The 17,971-nt window shown below is 39.7% G+C and overlaps 1 protein-coding gene across 1 annotated transcript in view; it reads right to left on the reverse strand.

Annotated features, from left to right (window-relative positions):
* The window catches only part of LOC101360049 (putative tetratricopeptide repeat protein 41), an 88,603-nt gene that overhangs the window by 58,672 nt on the left and 11,960 nt on the right, over window positions 1-17,971 (reverse strand). Inside the window, exons 4-5 of the mRNA XM_004374012.1 lie at window positions 10,955-11,115; window positions 8,155-8,596 (exon numbers count right to left, since the gene is read on the reverse strand). Of these exons, the coding sequence (XP_004374069.1) occupies window positions 8,155-8,596; window positions 10,955-11,115 (603 nt within the window). The remainder of the gene's footprint in view (window positions 1-8,154; window positions 8,597-10,954; window positions 11,116-17,971) is intronic.

Below are 17,971 nucleotides of genomic sequence, written 5' to 3' on the forward strand. Positions count from 1 at the left end.
TTGTATCTGCTACAATACTGAATAAGAGACCAGTAATCTTTTAATCTGATAGAAATGGATTTAAATATTTTTTCTTACCACTCCTTTTTTCCAAATTAATAGAGGATTTTCATGCGAGACAATTTTTCTCTTGGCTGATTTAAGATCATTGTTGCTCTGTAGCTTGAATTTTATGTCTGATGCTTTGATCTGATTTCTCCTCAGTCTATTCTGTGCTGAGTAAGGAGAAACTTCATATTGGCCATAAAAAAAAAAAAAAGCAAATAACCAAAATAAAAAATGAAAGGGGATATAACAACTGACCCAATAGAAATAAATGAGTCAGATAGAATTATGACAGAATATTATGAACAACTGTATGGCAAAAAACTGGATAACCTAGAAGAAATAAACAAATTCTTAGAAGCACACAACCTACCCAAACTGAATTAAGAGGAAATAGAAAGTTTCAATAGACTCATAACAAGAGAAAAGATGATTGAATCACTGATCAAAAACCTCCCAACAAAAAAAAGTCCTGGACCAGATGGCTTCATTTGGGAATCCTACCAAACATTTAGCAGAGAATTGACACCAATACTGTTTAAACTCTTCCAAAAGACAGAGAATGAAGGAATATTCCCTAATTTATTCTATGAAACAAACATAACCCTGATATCCAAACCAGACAAAGACAACAAGAAAACACCAGACCAATATCTCTTATGAATATAGACACAAAAATCCTCAACAAAATGCTAGTGAACAAGATCCAACAGCATATTAAAAGAGTCATGCACCATAACTAAGTGGGATTTATTTCAGAAATGCAGGGATGGTTCAACATTAGAAAACCAGTCAACATAATATACTGCATCAATAGAACAAAGGAAAAGAACCACATGATCATCTCTATGGATGCAGAAAAAGCATTTGATAAAATCCAACACCCTTTCTTGATGAAAAGCCTAGAGAAGATTGGCATAGAAGGGAAATTCTTCAATATGATTCAGGGCATATATGAAAAGCCAACAGCTAACATTATACTTAATGAAGAAAGACTAAGAGCTTTCCCCTTGAAATTGGGAACAAGACAAGGGTGCCCACTCTCATCACTTCTAGTCAATATTGTATTAGAAGTACTAGCCAGAACAATAAGACAAGAAAAAGAAATAAAAGGTATCCAGATTGGAAAAGAAGAAATAAAATTATCTCTATTTGTGGATGATATGAGTCTATATACAGAAAGTCCCAAAAAGCCCATAAGAAAACTTCTAGAGCTAATAGAGGAATTTAGCAAAGTTGCAGGGTACAAGGTCAACAAACAAAAATCAGGTGGTTTTCTACACACCAGCAATGAGAAATGTGAAAAAGAAATCAGGGAAACAATTCCACTTATAACAACATCTAAGAGAATAAAATACCTAGGAATAAATCTAACCAGGGACATGAAGGACTTATACAATGAAAACTATAAAACACTACTGAAAGAGATTAAAGAAGTCAAATAAATGGAAAGATCTTTCATGTTCATGAATTAGAAGACTTAATACTGTTAAGATGTCAATACTACCCAAAGTGATCTACAAACACAATCTCAATCAAAATTCAAACAGTTTTCTTTACAGAAATAGAAAAAACAATCCTCAGCTTTATATGGAATGGAAAGAGGCCTTTAATAGCTAAAACTATGTTGAAAGAGAAGAACAAAGTAGGAGGACTCACACTTCCTGATTTTAAAACATACTACACAGCTACAGTAATCAAAACAGCCTGGTACTGGTATAACAATAGACACAGAGACCAATGAAGTAGAATTGAGAGTCCAGAAATAAACCCACATATCTGTGGTCAACTGATTTTTGACAAAGGTGCTAAGTCCATTTGATGGGGAAAGAAGAGACTTCAACAAATGGTGCTGGGAAAATTGGATTTCCACATGCAGAAAAATGAAACAGGATCCATGCCTCACACCATACACAAAAACAAATTCAGAATGATTAAGGACCTAAATGTGCAAACTAAAACCATAAAATTCTTAGAAAAACAAGCAAGGGCAATGCTGTCAGGCCTAGCTTTTAACAATGGATTATTTAATATAATAACAAAAGCAAAAGTAGCAAAAGACAAAATAAATGAGACCTCCTAAAAATTAAAAACTTTTATTCATCAAAAGACTTTACCAAAATAGTGAAAAGACAAGCTACCAACTAGGAGAATACCTTCAGAAAAAAATATACCTGACAAGAATCTAATAACCAAAATACATATAAAACTTTGACAACTTAACAAAAAGACAAATAACCCAATCATAAAATAGGCAAAGGACTTGAATAGACATTTCACCAAAGAAGACATTCAAATGGCCACCAAACACATGAAAAATGCTCAACATCATTAGCCATCAGAGAGATGCAAATCAAAACCACAATGAGATACCATTTCACTCCCACTAGGATGGCTAAGATTTAAAAACAAAAAAATTAACAAATGTTGGCAAGGATGTGGGGAAACTAGAACATTTATCCATTGCTGGTAGGAATGCAAAAGGTACCGCTGTTGTGGAAAACAGTGTGGCAATTCCTCAAAAATCTAAAAATAGAACTACCATATGATGCAGCAATTCCACTCCCAGGGATATACCCAAAGGCCTTGAAAGCAGAGACTGAAAATGAGATGTGCACACCAACGTTCATTGCAGCACTATTCAATTCACAAGAGCCTTTTGGTAGAAACAACCTAAATGCCCATCAACAGATAAATGGATAAACAAAATGGGATACATACATACAGTGGAATACTACTCAACCAGTAGGAGAAATGAATTCTTAATACATGCTACAGCATGGACAGAGCTTGAAGACATTATGCTGAGTGACATAAGGCAATCACAAGAGGACAAATATTATATGACCTTACTTATACAAAAAGACAAGAAAAGGCAAATGTACAAAGACCAAAGTTTATTAGTAGTTACCAGGGATGGGAAGGAGGGGGAAAACGAGGGTTAACGGTGATGGAAAAATCTCATTGATTAAGGGTAAGTTTGCACAGCCAATTATTGTAATTGCTGTCAATAAGTTCTACACCTGTACAAAGTTGAACTGGCAAAAGTTGTGTGATATCTTTGCAACGATGACCAAAAAAATGCATAGCTGCTGAGGCTGCTTATGTACAACCAAACACTTCACGGGATTTGGTTCCTTGGTTTGGAGGTTTAGGGTCATGGTTTCATGGGACATCCCAGTTAATTGGCCTAATAACATGTTTAATGCTCCTGTTCTACTTCCTGGTTCGTTGTGTAGTGTCTGGGGCCTTAAAAGCTTGCAAGCTGGCATCCAAGGCACAACAATTGCTCTCTATTCACCTGGAGCAACAGAAGAAGAAGGGGAGTCAGGAATAGAAAGAGGATAGGGAATGTATCATCTGATTATTGCAGGTTGTTAATGAGTGGTTCTCCAATCCTGATGCAACCTTCTTCATGTAGTCCAACTTCTTGGATTATTTGGTCAGGAAAGGCATTCATCAGGATTGTATCCTTTCACCATACTTATTCAATCATACTCACAATACTTATTCATTACTGTATGCTGAGCAAATAATCTGAGAAACTGGACTATATGAAGAAGAAGGTGGCATCAGGATTGGAGGAAGATTAATTAACAACCTGTGATCTGCAGATGACACAATCTTGCTTGCTGAAACTGAAGAGGACTTGAATCATTTACTAATGAAGATCAAAAACTACAGCCTTCAGTATGCATTACACCTCAACATAAAGAAAACAAAAATCCTCACAAATGGACCAATAAGCAACATCATGATTAACAGAGAAAATACTGAAGTTGTCAAGGATTTCATTTGACTTGAATCCATAATCAAGCCTATGGGAGCAGCAGTCAAGAAATCAAACAGCATATTGCATTGGGCAAATCTGCTGCAAAAGACCTCTTTTTAAAGTGTTGAAAAGTAAAGATGTCACTTTGAGGACGAAGGTGCGCCTGACCCAAGCCATGGTATTTTCAGTCCCCTCATATGCATGCAAAAGCTGGACAATGAATAAGGAAGACCAAAGAAGAATGGATGCCTTTGAATTATGGTGCTGACGAAGAATACTGAATATATCATGGACTGCTAGAGAATGAACAAATCTGTCTTGGAAGAAGTACAGCTCTTAGCAAGGATGGTGAGACTTCATCTCATGTACTTTGGACATGTTATCAGGACGGACCAGCCTCTGGAAAGGGACATCATGCCTGGTAGAGTAGAGGGTCAGTGAAAGAGAGGAAAACCCTCAATGAGATGGACTGACACAGTAGCTGCAATGTCGGACTTCACAATGCTTGTGAAGATGGTGTAGGGGTTGGCAGTGTTTTGTGCTATTGTACATAGGGTACTATGAGTCAGAACTGACTCAACAGCACCTAACAACAACAACAACACAGAATATGTGGCTATTTGCCTCCATGAACCACCTCCTCCTTTGCCATGAGACCAGAAGAACTGGGTGGCATCTGGCTACCATTACTGTACATTTTGATCAAAGATTCCATAGGAGAATCCTGATAGAATTGGGGAAAATTTAGGACAGAATTTCAAATTCTCTTTGTCTCTAGACTTTATGAAGCCATGGAGGGTGGATGAACTCCTAAAACTATTGCCCTGAGGTAATCTTTAAATCTTACCAAAAATATCCCCTGAAGTCATCTTAAAACTAAACAATAGTTTAGCTTAACTAGTAAAAATTGTTTTCCTTGAGCATTATGCTCTTTCAAGAATTATCTTAAAAATGAAATGGAATGCATAAAGATTGATATCCTAGGCATTAATGAGCTGAAATGGGCTGCTATTGGCCATTTTGAATTGGAAAATCATATGGTCTACTATGCTGGGAATGACAACTTGAAGAGGAATGGTGTTGCATTCATCATCAAAAAGAACATTTCAAGATCTATCCTGAAGTACAATACTGTCAGTGATAGGATAATATCCATATGCCTACAAGGATGACCAGTTAATATGGCTATTATTCAAATTTATACACCAACCACTAAGGCCAAAGATGAAGAAATTGAAGATTTTTACCAGCTTCTGCAGCCTGAAATTGATCAAACATGCAATCAGAATGCATTGACAATTACTGGTGACTGGAATGCAAAGATTGGAAACAAAGAAGGATGACTGGTTGGAAAACATGGCCTTGGTGATAGAAACGATACCAGAGATCACATGATAGAATTTTGCAAGACCAACGACTTCTTCACTGCAAATACCGTTTTTCACCAACATGAACGGCGACCATACACATGGACCTCACCAGATGGAATACACAAGAATCAAATCAACTACATCTGTGGAAAGAGACGATGGAAGAGCTCAATATATCATCAGTCAGAATAAGGCCAGGGGCTGACTGCAGAACAGACCATCAACTGCTCATATATGCAAGTTCAAGCTGAAACTGAAGAAAACTAGAACAAGTCCACGAGAGCCAAAGTACGACCTTGAGTATATCCCACCTGAATTTAGAGACCATCTCAAGAATAGATTTGATGCGTTGAACACAAATGATCAAAGACCAGACAAGTTGTGGAATGACATCAAGAACATCATACATGAAGAAAGCAAGAGGTCATTAAAAAAGACAGAAAAGAAAGAAAAGACCAAAATGGATGTCAGAAGAGACTCTGAAACTTGCTCTTGAATGTCGAGTAGCTAAAGCAAAAGGAAGAAATGAAGAAATAAAAGAACTGAACAGAAGATTTCAGAGGGTGGCTCGAGAAGACGAAGTCAAGTATTATAATGACATGTGCAAAGACCTGGACATAGAAAACCAAAAGGGAAGAACATGCTCCACATTTATCAAGCTGAAAAAACTGAAGAAAAAATTTAAGACTTGAGTTGCAATAGTGAAGGATTCTATGGGGAAAATATTAAACGACACAGGAAGCATCAAAAAAAGATGGAAGAAATACACAGAATCATTATACCAAAAAGAACTGGTCGACATTCAGCCATTTCGAGAGGCAGCATATGATCAGGAACCGATGGTACTGAAGGAAAAAGTCCAAGCTGCACTGAAGGCACTGGCAAAAAACAAGTCTCCAGGAACTGACAGACTATCAATTGAGATGTTTCAACGAATGGATGCAGTGCTGGAAGTGCTCACTCATCCATGCCAAGAAATTTGGAAGACAGATACCTGGCCAACCAACTGGAAGAGATCCATATTTATGCCTATTCCCAAGAAAGGTAATCCAACTGAATGTGGAAATTACAGAACAATATCGTTAATATTGCACACAAGTAAAATTTTGCTGAAGATCATTCAAAAGCAGCTGCAGCAGTATATCGACAGGGAACTGCCAGAAATTCAGGCCAGATTCAGAAGAGGATGTCGAACCAGGGATATCATTGCTGATGTCAGATGGATCCTGGCTGAAAGCAGAGAATATCAGAAAGATGTTTACCTATGTTTTATTGACTATGCTAAGGCATTCAACTGTGTGGGTCATAACAAACTACGGATAACATTGCAAAGAATGGGAATTCCAAAATACTTAATTGTGCTCATGAGGAACCTGTACATAGATCAAAAGGTAGTCGTTCGAACAGAACAAGGGGATCCTGCGTGGTATAAAGTCAGGAAAGGTGTGTGTCAGGGTTGCATCCTTTTACCATACTTATTCAATCCATATGCTGAGCAAATAATCTGAGAAGCTGGACTATATGAAGAAGAACGGGCATCAGGATTGGAGGAAGACTCATTAACAACCTGTATTATGCAGATGACACAACCTTGTTTGCTAAAAGTGAAGGGGACTTGAAGCACTTACTGCTGAAGATCAAAGACCACAGCCTTCAGTATGGATTTCACCTCAATGTAAAGAAAACAATCCTCACAACCAGACCAATAAGCAACATCATGATAAACGGAGAAAAGACTGAAGTTGGCAGGGATTTCATTTTACTTGGATCCACAATCAACACCCATGGAAGCAGCAGTCAAGAAATCAAAGGACGCATTGCACTGGGCAAATCGGCTGCAAAATACCTCTTTAAAGTGTTGAAAAGCAAAGATGTCACCTTGAAGACTAAGGTGAGCCTGACCCAAACCACGGTGTTTTCAATCGCCTCATATGCATGTGAAAGCTGGACAATGAATAAGGAAGACCAAAGAAGAACTGATGCCTTTGAATTGTGGTGTTGGCAAAGAATATCGAACATACCATGGGATGCCAAAAGAACAAACAAATCTGTCTTGGAAGAAGTATAACCAGAATGCTCCTTAGAAGCAAAGATGGAGAGACTACGTCTTACATACTTTGAACATGTTGTCAGGAGGTATCAGTCCCTGGAGAAGGACATCATGCTTGGTAAAGTAGAGGGTCAGCTTAAAAGAGGAAGACCCTCAAGGAGATGGATTGACACCGTGGCTGCAACAATGGGCTCAAGCATAACGATTATGAGCACGGCAGAGGCCCGGGCAGTGTTTCGTTCTGTAGCACATAGGGTCACTATGAGTCAGAATCAACTCAATGGCACCTAATAACAACATACTGGATCAAATTGACAACAACAACGAGAAAGATTAGGTAGGAACTTAGGGAGCAGTGAGTTTATGTTAATGGGGGAGGAACAACTCAGATAAGGAAGGTGGGAGTGGTTGTACAACTGGAAGAATGTAAGCAATGTCACTAAATGGTACATGTAGAAATGGTTGAATTGGTGTATGTTTTGCTGTGTATATTCTCAACAACAACAACAAAATAAATAAAACTTAGAAGGAAAAAAATAATAATAAAGGCTCATTTCTTAAGCCCCTGAGAAATGTGATTCGAACTTGTGCCTAATACAGTTCTCTTTACAGTCATCACCTTGTGCTCCTTAGATAGGATTGCCAGATTTAGCAAATAAAAATACAGAACTCCCAGTTGAATTTGAATTTCAGATAACAGTACATCAGTTTTTAGTACAAGTATGTCCCATGCAATATTTAGGACAAACATATACTAAAAAATTACTTGTTCTTTATCTGAAATTCAAATGTAACTGGTTGTACTGTATTTTATGTGCAATCCTATCCCCAGACCCTCCTCCCCTGGATAAAGTCCACCACACATCTTTCTCTGTGTGGACTCACACTAGAGGCTGTCAACAATGGCCAAGGCCTACCTTCTCCAGAAGCCACGGTGTCTGAATTTGCCTTTTTCTTTCTAATAGTCCAACTATAGTCTTCCATCCAGCGTTTCAGAATCAATTCCCAGAGATCCTGAATAGAGACCACCTCCAAGTATTCCTTCATACACTGAAACTCATCTCTGTAGATCCTACATTCTTTAAATTCATTGGCTAGGATTGTGAGTTTTAAAGGATTCAGGTTTGTTTTCTTCCTCAAAGCTTGTCTGTTCTGCTGGAAGGGGTCCTTGCTGGGAATGAAGAGATGCTGTCTAAAGATGTTTAGTTTTACTTCTTCCTCTCCTGTGCTAATGAACTCCAGTGTCCTCACATCTGGGCGGGTACACAGTGACTTGTAGGACAGGCTGGAGGAGACGGTGCTCATGATAAATTTGCAATGGGGAGAGAGTGAGCGTGGCAGCCAGGAAAAATCTTTTGCCTGATGGAGAGATTCAAAAACATTTTAAGACTTTAAAATGACCCTGCTGATGGTTTTCAAACTTAGGATAGGTGGAATATAGGGAGTAAGCATAGGGTAAGGGTTGGGGTTATAATTATCAATAGTAACTTGTGATACTAGCAATGTGGTGATAACAAAATACTAGTTCATGCTCAATAAAACCAAATTTGACTGATTTGCCTGTATGTTATGAGTTTGCTAATGCAAATGTGGACACTAAAAAGAGGTCCCTACAAGCAAGCAACGTGGCAAAAGCATATATTTCTGAAGAATAACCTAACAGTGACAACCAAAGAACAACTAAGAGAGTACAAATTGAACCATTCATTAGAAAAAGATGACACTGTTTTATGCTGAAGAATTGTCATTTTGAGCAGCAATACTATCATAAGTTAAATGGTTTGATTTTGGAATAAAATAAACATTTACTAAGATCTTTTCTAGTTTCCTTTAAACAGCCTTTCCCACCTCACTTTGCCAATTAGTAACAGCTATCATTTACTGACTGCTTGCTCTGTGCCAGGCCCTGTTTAGAGTGTATTTCAGGTCCTAACTCATTCAATCCTCATAACAATCTCTGTAGAGGCAGAGGAAGAAACTGAAGCACAGAGGGGCTGGATGTCTTACCCAACTCATTCTGCTAGGACATGGCATAGCTGGGATTCAAAGCAAAGGACTGGCTACAGTGACAGTCTCTAAACCACGGAGCTAAATCGCTTCTGGTAACTGCTTGGCCAAGCCCTCCTCTTCCTGCAGAGCTCACCTGAAGCCTTCTTCCAGGAAGCCTTTCCCCGCAGGTCAAGGCCCTTCAAGGAAAGCACTCACGACACTACATACCTGTCCTTGGCAGCACTTGTCAGAGAGGCAGTTTTATACTTATTTGTGTGATGCTTATATTAATATCTGTCACTCCCCACTAGACTGAAACTCTGTCTTGGCAGGGACCATCTCTGTTTTTACTGACAGTGCCTTGCTCACAGTAAGTGGTCAATAATTATTTGTTGAATATGTGATGGTTGCCATGTATTAAGTTAAAAAGCAAGTTATGAAACAATATGGTGTGCAATCATATATTATAAAATATAGTTGTTGTTGTTAGTTGACGTCAACGCACAGCAACTTTATGTATAAAAACAAAAAACAAAAAACCAAACCCATTGCCAGTGAGTCAATTCTGACTCATAGTGACCCTACAGGACAGAGTAGAACTGCCCCGTAGGATTTCCAAGAAGCAGCTCGTGGATTCAAACTGTCAACCCTTTAGTTAACAGCCGAACACTAAACTACTATGCCAACAGGGCTCCACATTATGTATAACAGAACAAAATGTTGCCTGGTCCTGCATCAATATATACTCATGGAAAAAGAAGGCTATGCACCAAGATGTTTGACAGTGGTGAGACTACAAGTGATATCGAATTTTTTACTTTCTTCTTTTTTTGTTCTTCATATTTTCTACAAGGAACATATACTACTTACATAATTTATTAATTACATATACTTCTAAGTTTTAGAGAAAATGCTTCACGAAGTAATGAACGAATCTAAGAAGCAGAAGAGATTCCTAGTCTAATATCATTTTAAACAGGAGAAACCAAGGATGGCAAGCCGTGAAGGGGAGTGGTATGTGTAAAATCAGTGTGGATGAGGCCGACAAAACTATAAAACGTAAAGAACATAGCAGGTGCTCAATAAATGTCTGATCAAAAAATAAAAGAGGGGAGCAGAACTGTGCAGGGGTTAAGGCCACAATTTCTAGAACCAATCTGCCCATATTTGAATCCCAACTCTACCACTTACTATCTTGGACTTTAGACAAGTCACCTAACATCTCTGGGATCAGACCCCTCTGTGTAAACAGGAATGATGACCACAGTCTCTCTCTCTCTCACAGGGCTGTTGTTCTTGTTGTTCTTGTTCTTGTTGTTGGGTGCCGTCGAGTCAATTCTGAATCATAGCAACCCCACGTGGCAAAGCAGATCTACCCCATAGCGTTTCCTAGGCTGTAATCTTTATAGGAGCAGATTGCCAGGGCTTTTTCCTGTACAGCTGCTAGGTGGGTTAGAACCGCCAACCTTTCAGTTAGCAGCTGAGCGTTTAACCATTGCATCACTAGGGTTCCTTACAGGGATGTCATAAGGATTAAATGAATTAATAATTTTAAAGTTTCTATAATGGTGCCTGGCCCATAATAAGTACTATATAAGTATTTGTTCAATAAAATATAAAGCAGTAACTATAAGCAATGGTGGCTAAAACCAGAGATATGCAGTGCAATGGAAAGATGTTATGTACATCCTAAATTACAGGGTTTTCTTTTCATAAAAAATATATTACCTTCTGTCCTGAAATCCCATAAATACCAGTCAATTCTTCGATTCCATCTAGTACGAGTATACATGGCTTTGAGCTGATAGAAGCAATGAACACTTCTACAAGAAGTGAAAAGACCAAGATATTCGGGTCTTCATTAAGAACATCAGTTTCGAGCTGAGTACCTACAGCATAAAAATTAGTTCAAATTTGGGGAAAAACTTTCCATCATTGCTAAAATATGTTAATGGACTGGGGTTGGGAACAATGAGTGCTACACACAGCTGTACAGCGGAAGATGCGTATGTGTTTGATCGGTTGTTGTTAGGTGCTTTAGAGTTGGTTCCAACTCATAGCAACCCTATGTACAATAGAACAAAACACTGCCCAGTCCTGCGCCATCCTCACAATTGTTGCTATGTTTGACCCCACTGTTGCAGACACTGTGTCAATCCATCTTGTGAAGGGTCTTCCTCTTCTTCACTGACCCCCTACTTTACCAAGCATGATGTCCTTCTCCAGGAACTGGTCCCTCCTGATAACTTGTCCAAAGTACGTAAGACGAAGTCTCGTCAAGGGAGCATGTGTGTGATTAGCACCCTCAAAACATTCAACCCAGAAAAAGATAATGATATTTACCATCTGGTGCCTCCAACACATTTTCAGGATTTTATATGAGATATTTTTCTGTAACCCAAATAATTACCCTCATTTTCTAAACTGCAAAAATAGATCATGTTACAAATAGTTGGATGGGAAGAAAGAGAAGTCAAAATATGTGATTTGTAAAGTTTCTGTACCTGTCTAGGTGTGACGGCCACCCCCCTGGGTTCTTCCTTCCAGCAGTACACACATACAGCAACTCCCACCCACTGCTTAGTCTCTTTGGTCCTAGCTCGTCTTAAACCTAACATAACCAATCCTAAATTTCTCTACTCACAATATTGGACCCCAGACCTTGGATTCTGGAAATTACCAGAGAAAATTAAGTTATGATCCAGCAAAGGGCAGAGGAAATAATTTGAGAAGACCAACTTTTAGACTGTGATTAAGTGACCTAGTAGTAGCAACCCAAAATTATAATCAACTAGCAAATAGTCTAAAAGCATTTTACTGCATAGAACTTCTGTCTTGCTTTATTTTTTCAAAAGAAATATTTTCCACTGAAATTTAGGCATATTAGGATCTAGGAAATCAAATTATGCACAGATGTTTTAGTGAGTTAAGTCTCAAATGCATTAAGACTCTATTAAAGTCATTGAGAGTTATTATGGTTAACAAACATTTATTAGCTGTTTATTATCTACAAGGTTCTGTGCTGGCTGCTAAGAGGAGATAATAAAATCCATAATATCAAGCCAAGATGCTGAGAGAAATGGGAATGAGTTCTGAACACAAATAACCATCACAACCACATTTCACGGTAGAATATGGGTTTGAAGGCTACTGAATTTAATGTGGAACCATCAGAATGAAGAACAGCTTTGTGTAGAAGACATTTGAGATGAACCTTGGAGAACGCACAGATAGAGATGAGAGGAAGTACATATTAAGCAAGGCAAAAAGCATAGGTAAAGGCCTGGAGGTAGGAAAGTACAGTGAACATTAGAAAAACAGGAAGTTGTTTGGAGCAGTAGCTCTCAACAGGGGTGGTCCCAGGGGTTCTAGGCACCCTACAACATGGGACAGTCACACACAAGGAAGATTTGTCTCTGGGTCTACCCAGTTTTCAAATGTTCTGTCAGACAATCACATAAAGGAAAAGTATTCATAATTAAACCAACTCCATTCTACATGTAAATGCAAAGTAATTTTTGCACAGTTTTAACTTTCTAGGAATGCAACTACCATGTAAATTGATGGAAGATTATACATTGTTTTGTCTGTAACAACTCCAAATTTGTCTAACATTTCAGACAATCACAACTCTGATAGCAATACTGCTAATGATGTGGGAGTGTCTAGTGCAACACACTCATCAGTCTACGCTTAAACCTACTGCCTTCCTGGTGATTTTCCAGACATTGGCTGGTAGCTGCTTACTCCATTATATCTTCTACTGGAAGCATGTCTGAGCATTTACATGTTAAAATACATATTTTTTAATAATCAACTACTCTTTCTATATTCACCTTTTATATCAGAGGATTGCATTAATTTTTAAAGAGATTTTTATATCAGAAAATGACCAAAAAATCATAAGACAGTACACAATACTGGGGAAGCCAGCAAAACTTGAACAACACAAGGTCATGGAAGCTCCATAGACACACCCAAACTCCCTGAGGGACTGAATTGCTGGGCTGAGGGCTGTAGGGACCATACTCTTGGGGAACATCTAGCTCAACTGGCATAACATAGTTTATAAAGCAAATGTTCTACATCCTACTTTGGTGAGTAGCATCTGGGTCTTAAAAGCCTGTGAGCAGCCCTCTAAGATACTCCACTGGTCTCACCCCTTCGGGAGCAAGGGAGAATGAAGAGAACAGGATACAAGGGAAAGATTAGTCCAAAGGACTAATGGACCACAACTACCACGGCCTCCACCAGACAGTCCAGTACAGTACAGTCAGTCCAGTACAACTAGATGGTGTCCAGCTACCACCACTGATTGCTCTGACAGGGATCACAAGAGAGGGTCCTGGACAGAGCTGGAGAAAAATGGAGAACAAAATTCTAACTCACACAAAAAAACCAAACTTACTGACCTGACAGAGACTGGTGAAACCCCGAGAGTATGGCCCCTGGACACCCTTTCAGCTCAGTAATGAAGTCACTCCTGAGGTTCAACCTTCATCCAAAGATCAGCCAGGCCCATAGGACAAAATGAGACTAAATGGGCACACCAGCCCAGGGGCAAGGACTAGAAGGCAGGCGGGGACAGAAAAGCTGGTAACAGTGAACCCAAGGTTGAGAAGGGAGAGTGTTGACATGTCATGGGGTTGTTAACCAATGTCATAAAACAATATGTGTACTAACTGTTTAATGAGAAGCTAGTTTGTTCCGTAAATTTTCATCTGAAGTACAATTTAAAAAAAAATCTAAAATAAAGAAAATGACCATAAAATCAAAAAGGCTTGATAATTATACATGAATGTTGTGAGACATAAAGGAGAAGAAGGTATCAAAAAAGATAGAGTTTGAGCTTATGTCATACAATGAAAGATATTTCTCAAGAATGGGAAGGAAAAGAATCAATCTTGATGCTTCATCCTTTGTGTTTTTAAAAACTCTTAAAAATTATAGCCAATGTACCAATGACCGCCCCAACAGGGAACACAACAGAGAGTCCTGGATGGAGCAGGAGAAAGGTGGGGTGCAGAACTCAAATTCTAGTAAGAAGATCAGACTTAATGGCCTGACTGAGACTGGAGGAACCCCTGAAAGCATGGCCCCTGGACTCTCTGTCAGCCCAGAACTAAAACAATTTCTGAATCCAACTCTTCAGACAGGGATTGGAATGGACTATGGGACATAAAGTGATACTCGTGAGGAGTGTGCCTCTTAGCTCAAGTAGCTACAAGAGACTAACAGGCAGCTTCTGTCCAGAGGTGAGATGGGAAGGCAGACAGGGTTAGGAGCTGGTTGAATGGATGTGGGTAATCAGGGGTGGAAAGGAGGAGTGTGCTGTCACAGTATGGGGAGAGCAATTAGGGTCCCATAACCGTGTAGGTATAAATTTTTGTATGGGAAAAAATAAAAAGTAAATAAATAAATAATTATAGCCAGTGTTGAGATCTCAAATCATACATGACAGAATTTTAGAGCAGAGAGGTTGTTGAGATCATTCAGTCTCGTCCAAGCCCCTCATTTTGTAGATGAGGAAAGCAAGGTCTAGAGAGCTGAGGGAAGTTGACCATTAGAAGCTTTCAAAACACTTATTTTTCTAATAGTTTTTCTTCAGACAAGAACAGCAAGTAATAATTTAAACAATAATCTATTTGAGTTTTCAAGCTGTGTATGGTTACCATTTCTTGGTGTGTGTGGTTCACTACCAGTCATATATGGGAACCCACAGAGATGAGGATTGCTATGTCTTTCATGAAACTGGTGTAGAGGTTAAGTGACAAAACAAACATGAACCTCAAAAAAATACACACCAGCTGACAATCATAAAGCATAACATCACTAATAGTAATCAGCAAATATCTATCACCACTCGACAAAAAGAAAAAAAAACTCAAGGATGATGCTTATGGATTAATGTCTTTACATATGAAGGAACCCCACATGTCTGTCAGTTTGTTGTACTGTGGGGGCTTGCATGTTGCTGTGATGCTGGAAGCTATGCCACTGGTATTCAGATACCAGCAGAGTCACCCATGGCGGACAGGTTTCAGCTGAGCTTCCAGACTAAGACAAACTAGGAGGAAGGATTAGAGGAAAACTCATTAACAACCTGTGTTATGCAGATGACACGACCTTGCTTGTGGATTTCAGGCACCAACGACCAAAGACCACAGCCTTCAGTATGGACTACACCTCAACATAAAGAAAACAAAAATCCTCCCAACTGGACCAATAAGCAACATCGTGATAAATGGAGGAAAGGTTGAAGTTGTCAAGGATTTCATTTTACTTGGATCCACAATCAACACCCATGGAGGCAGCAGTCAAGAAATCAAAGGACACGTTGCATTGGGCAAATCTGCTGCAAAAGACCTCTTTAAAATGTTCAAAAACAAAGATATCACCTTGAAGACTAAGGTGTGCCTGACCCAAGCCATGGTGTTTTCAATCGCCTCATATGCATGTGAAAGCTGGACAATGGATAAGGAAGACCGAAGAAGAATTGACGCCTTTGAATTGTGGTGTTGGCAAAGAATACAGAATATACCATGGACTGCCAAAAGAATGAACAAATCTGTCCAGGAAGAAGTAAAACCAGAATGCTCCTTAGAAGCAACGATGGCAAGACTACATCTTACATAATTTGGACATGTTGTCAAGACGGATCAGTCCCTGGAGAAGGACATCATGGTTGGTAAAGTACAGGGTCAGTGAAAAAGAAGAAGACCCTCAAGGAGATGGATTAACACCGTGGCTGCAACAATGGGCTCAAGCATAGCAACAATTGTGAGCATGACGCAGAAGCGGGCAGTGTTCCGTTCTATAGTACATAGAGTCGCTATGAGTCGGAACTGACTCGATGGCACCTAACAAGAACAACATATGAAGGAAAGCATATGTTCAGTGTTTTTTAAGTCACATTTTGAGTGACTATAATTATTTTTCCTCAAAATGATGTTGAAGAGGAGGTCAGCATTACTACTATTGGAAAACAATCTTAAACATTTCTCTGAATTATGGTAGGATCAGACTGGCTTTACTAAATGACAATAGCCCACTGGTTACTTTAAACTGTAACATCTCAAGTTGTTTAAAGAACCAGTCAGGATAGGTAGATTTATGGGGAGAGAAAAAAAAAAAATCAATCAATACAATTCTATGACATTTTGTAACAAAATGACTTAGTGACTATTTTTTTCATTTTTTAGCAGTGTTTTATCATTCAATACAGATTTATAAAGAACCTTCTATGTGCCAGGCTCTGTGCCAGGCAGTGGGTATAACAATGAGCAGTAAAATAGACATGGTTCCCTGCACTTCCAGGACTTATAGAGGGAGACAAACAATAATACACAAAACGACAGGACTACGTGTAAGTCACCTGCGGGGCCAAGGCAGGCAAGCTCACAGTGCTAGGAGGGGACACCCATGTAAACTAAAATAGAGTGGGATTGGTGCTATGCTTGCTGCCTGGTCAAAGTTAAGGGTGAAGGAGCAAGGCACCCACTAACTCTCTCACAGAGGAGGTGACATTTGAACTGCGTCTTGGAAGATGAGTAGGATCTCACACATTTAAAAAAGGGAGCCACCACCCATCTGTCAACTTGTGGTGCTGTGGTAGCTTGGGTGTTGTTATAATGTTGGAAGTTATACCACCAGTATTTCAAATACCAGCAGAATCACCCATGGTGAACAGGTTTCAGCAGAGCTTCCAGAGCAAGACTGACTGGGGAGAAAGGCCTGGTTATCTACTCCCAAAAATTAGCCAATGAAAAACTTACGGGTCACAATAGAACACTGTCATGTATACTGCTGGAAGATGAGCCCCCTAGGTTGAAATGCACTCAAAATACACAGTGGCTGCAACAATGGACTAAAGCATATCAATGACTGTGAAGATGGCATAGGACCAGGCAACATTTCGTTCTGTTGTACATGGGGTAGCCATGAGTCAGAGCCAACTGGACAGCAGCTAACAACAACAAGAAATGGAAGAGGCAGTCCAGGAAGAGGGAATTGAATGGGCAAGACACGGAGGGACAGAGTGACTGGCCTGCTCTCAGGAGGCCAAACCCATGAAGCAAAGGGGTGAAAGACGAGGCTGGAGAAGTTAGTGGGGTCCAGGGCACAAAGCTCTGCCCAGGATTTCTGCTAATATGTCTGCCCATTCCACATCACAGACCTGACTGCAGACTCTGCTGATTGATATTTGGTATTGGGAGAAAACCCTGATGGAAATCATCCAAAAGAGTGACATTTTCCCTGTGTGGGCTCAAGTAGGCAAGACAGTGCAGTGATGAGGATGAGGGACCACTGTGCGTCTGTGACTCAGCCATTCTGAGCCTCGGTACCCTTCTCTGGAAGAGGATGCTTTAAATGGACTGGTGAGAGCATTAAATGAGCTGTTGATAAAGCCCTCAGCACAGTGCCTGGTACTCAGAGAACCTTCAGTAAGTGGAATTCATTGTTACTCAGGGTTGGTACCAGGTTACTGGGAAAACATGGTGGGGAAACATGTCAACAAGACAGCCAGAGGCTCTATTCTGCCCTTCTGAAAAGTGCAGAAGGGGCACCAGCTGCTGGCGATGCAAGCAAGGGGCATGTGAGTTGGGAGAACTGGCTTCAGGCAGTACTCCACCACAAGATCCCTTTATCCCAGCGAGCAGCCGTGGAGGGCAGAGGAGTAGAAATGTGAGCTTAACACAGGGGTGTTTTGACACCCCGCTAGGGAGGGCCCCCAGTTCCTAGCAT

Source organism: Trichechus manatus, unplaced genomic scaffold (genome assembly GCF_000243295.1).
Source record: "Trichechus manatus latirostris isolate Lorelei unplaced genomic scaffold, TriManLat1.0 scaffold00027, whole genome shotgun sequence".
Lineage (NCBI taxonomy): Eukaryota > Metazoa > Chordata > Mammalia > Sirenia > Trichechidae > Trichechus > Trichechus manatus.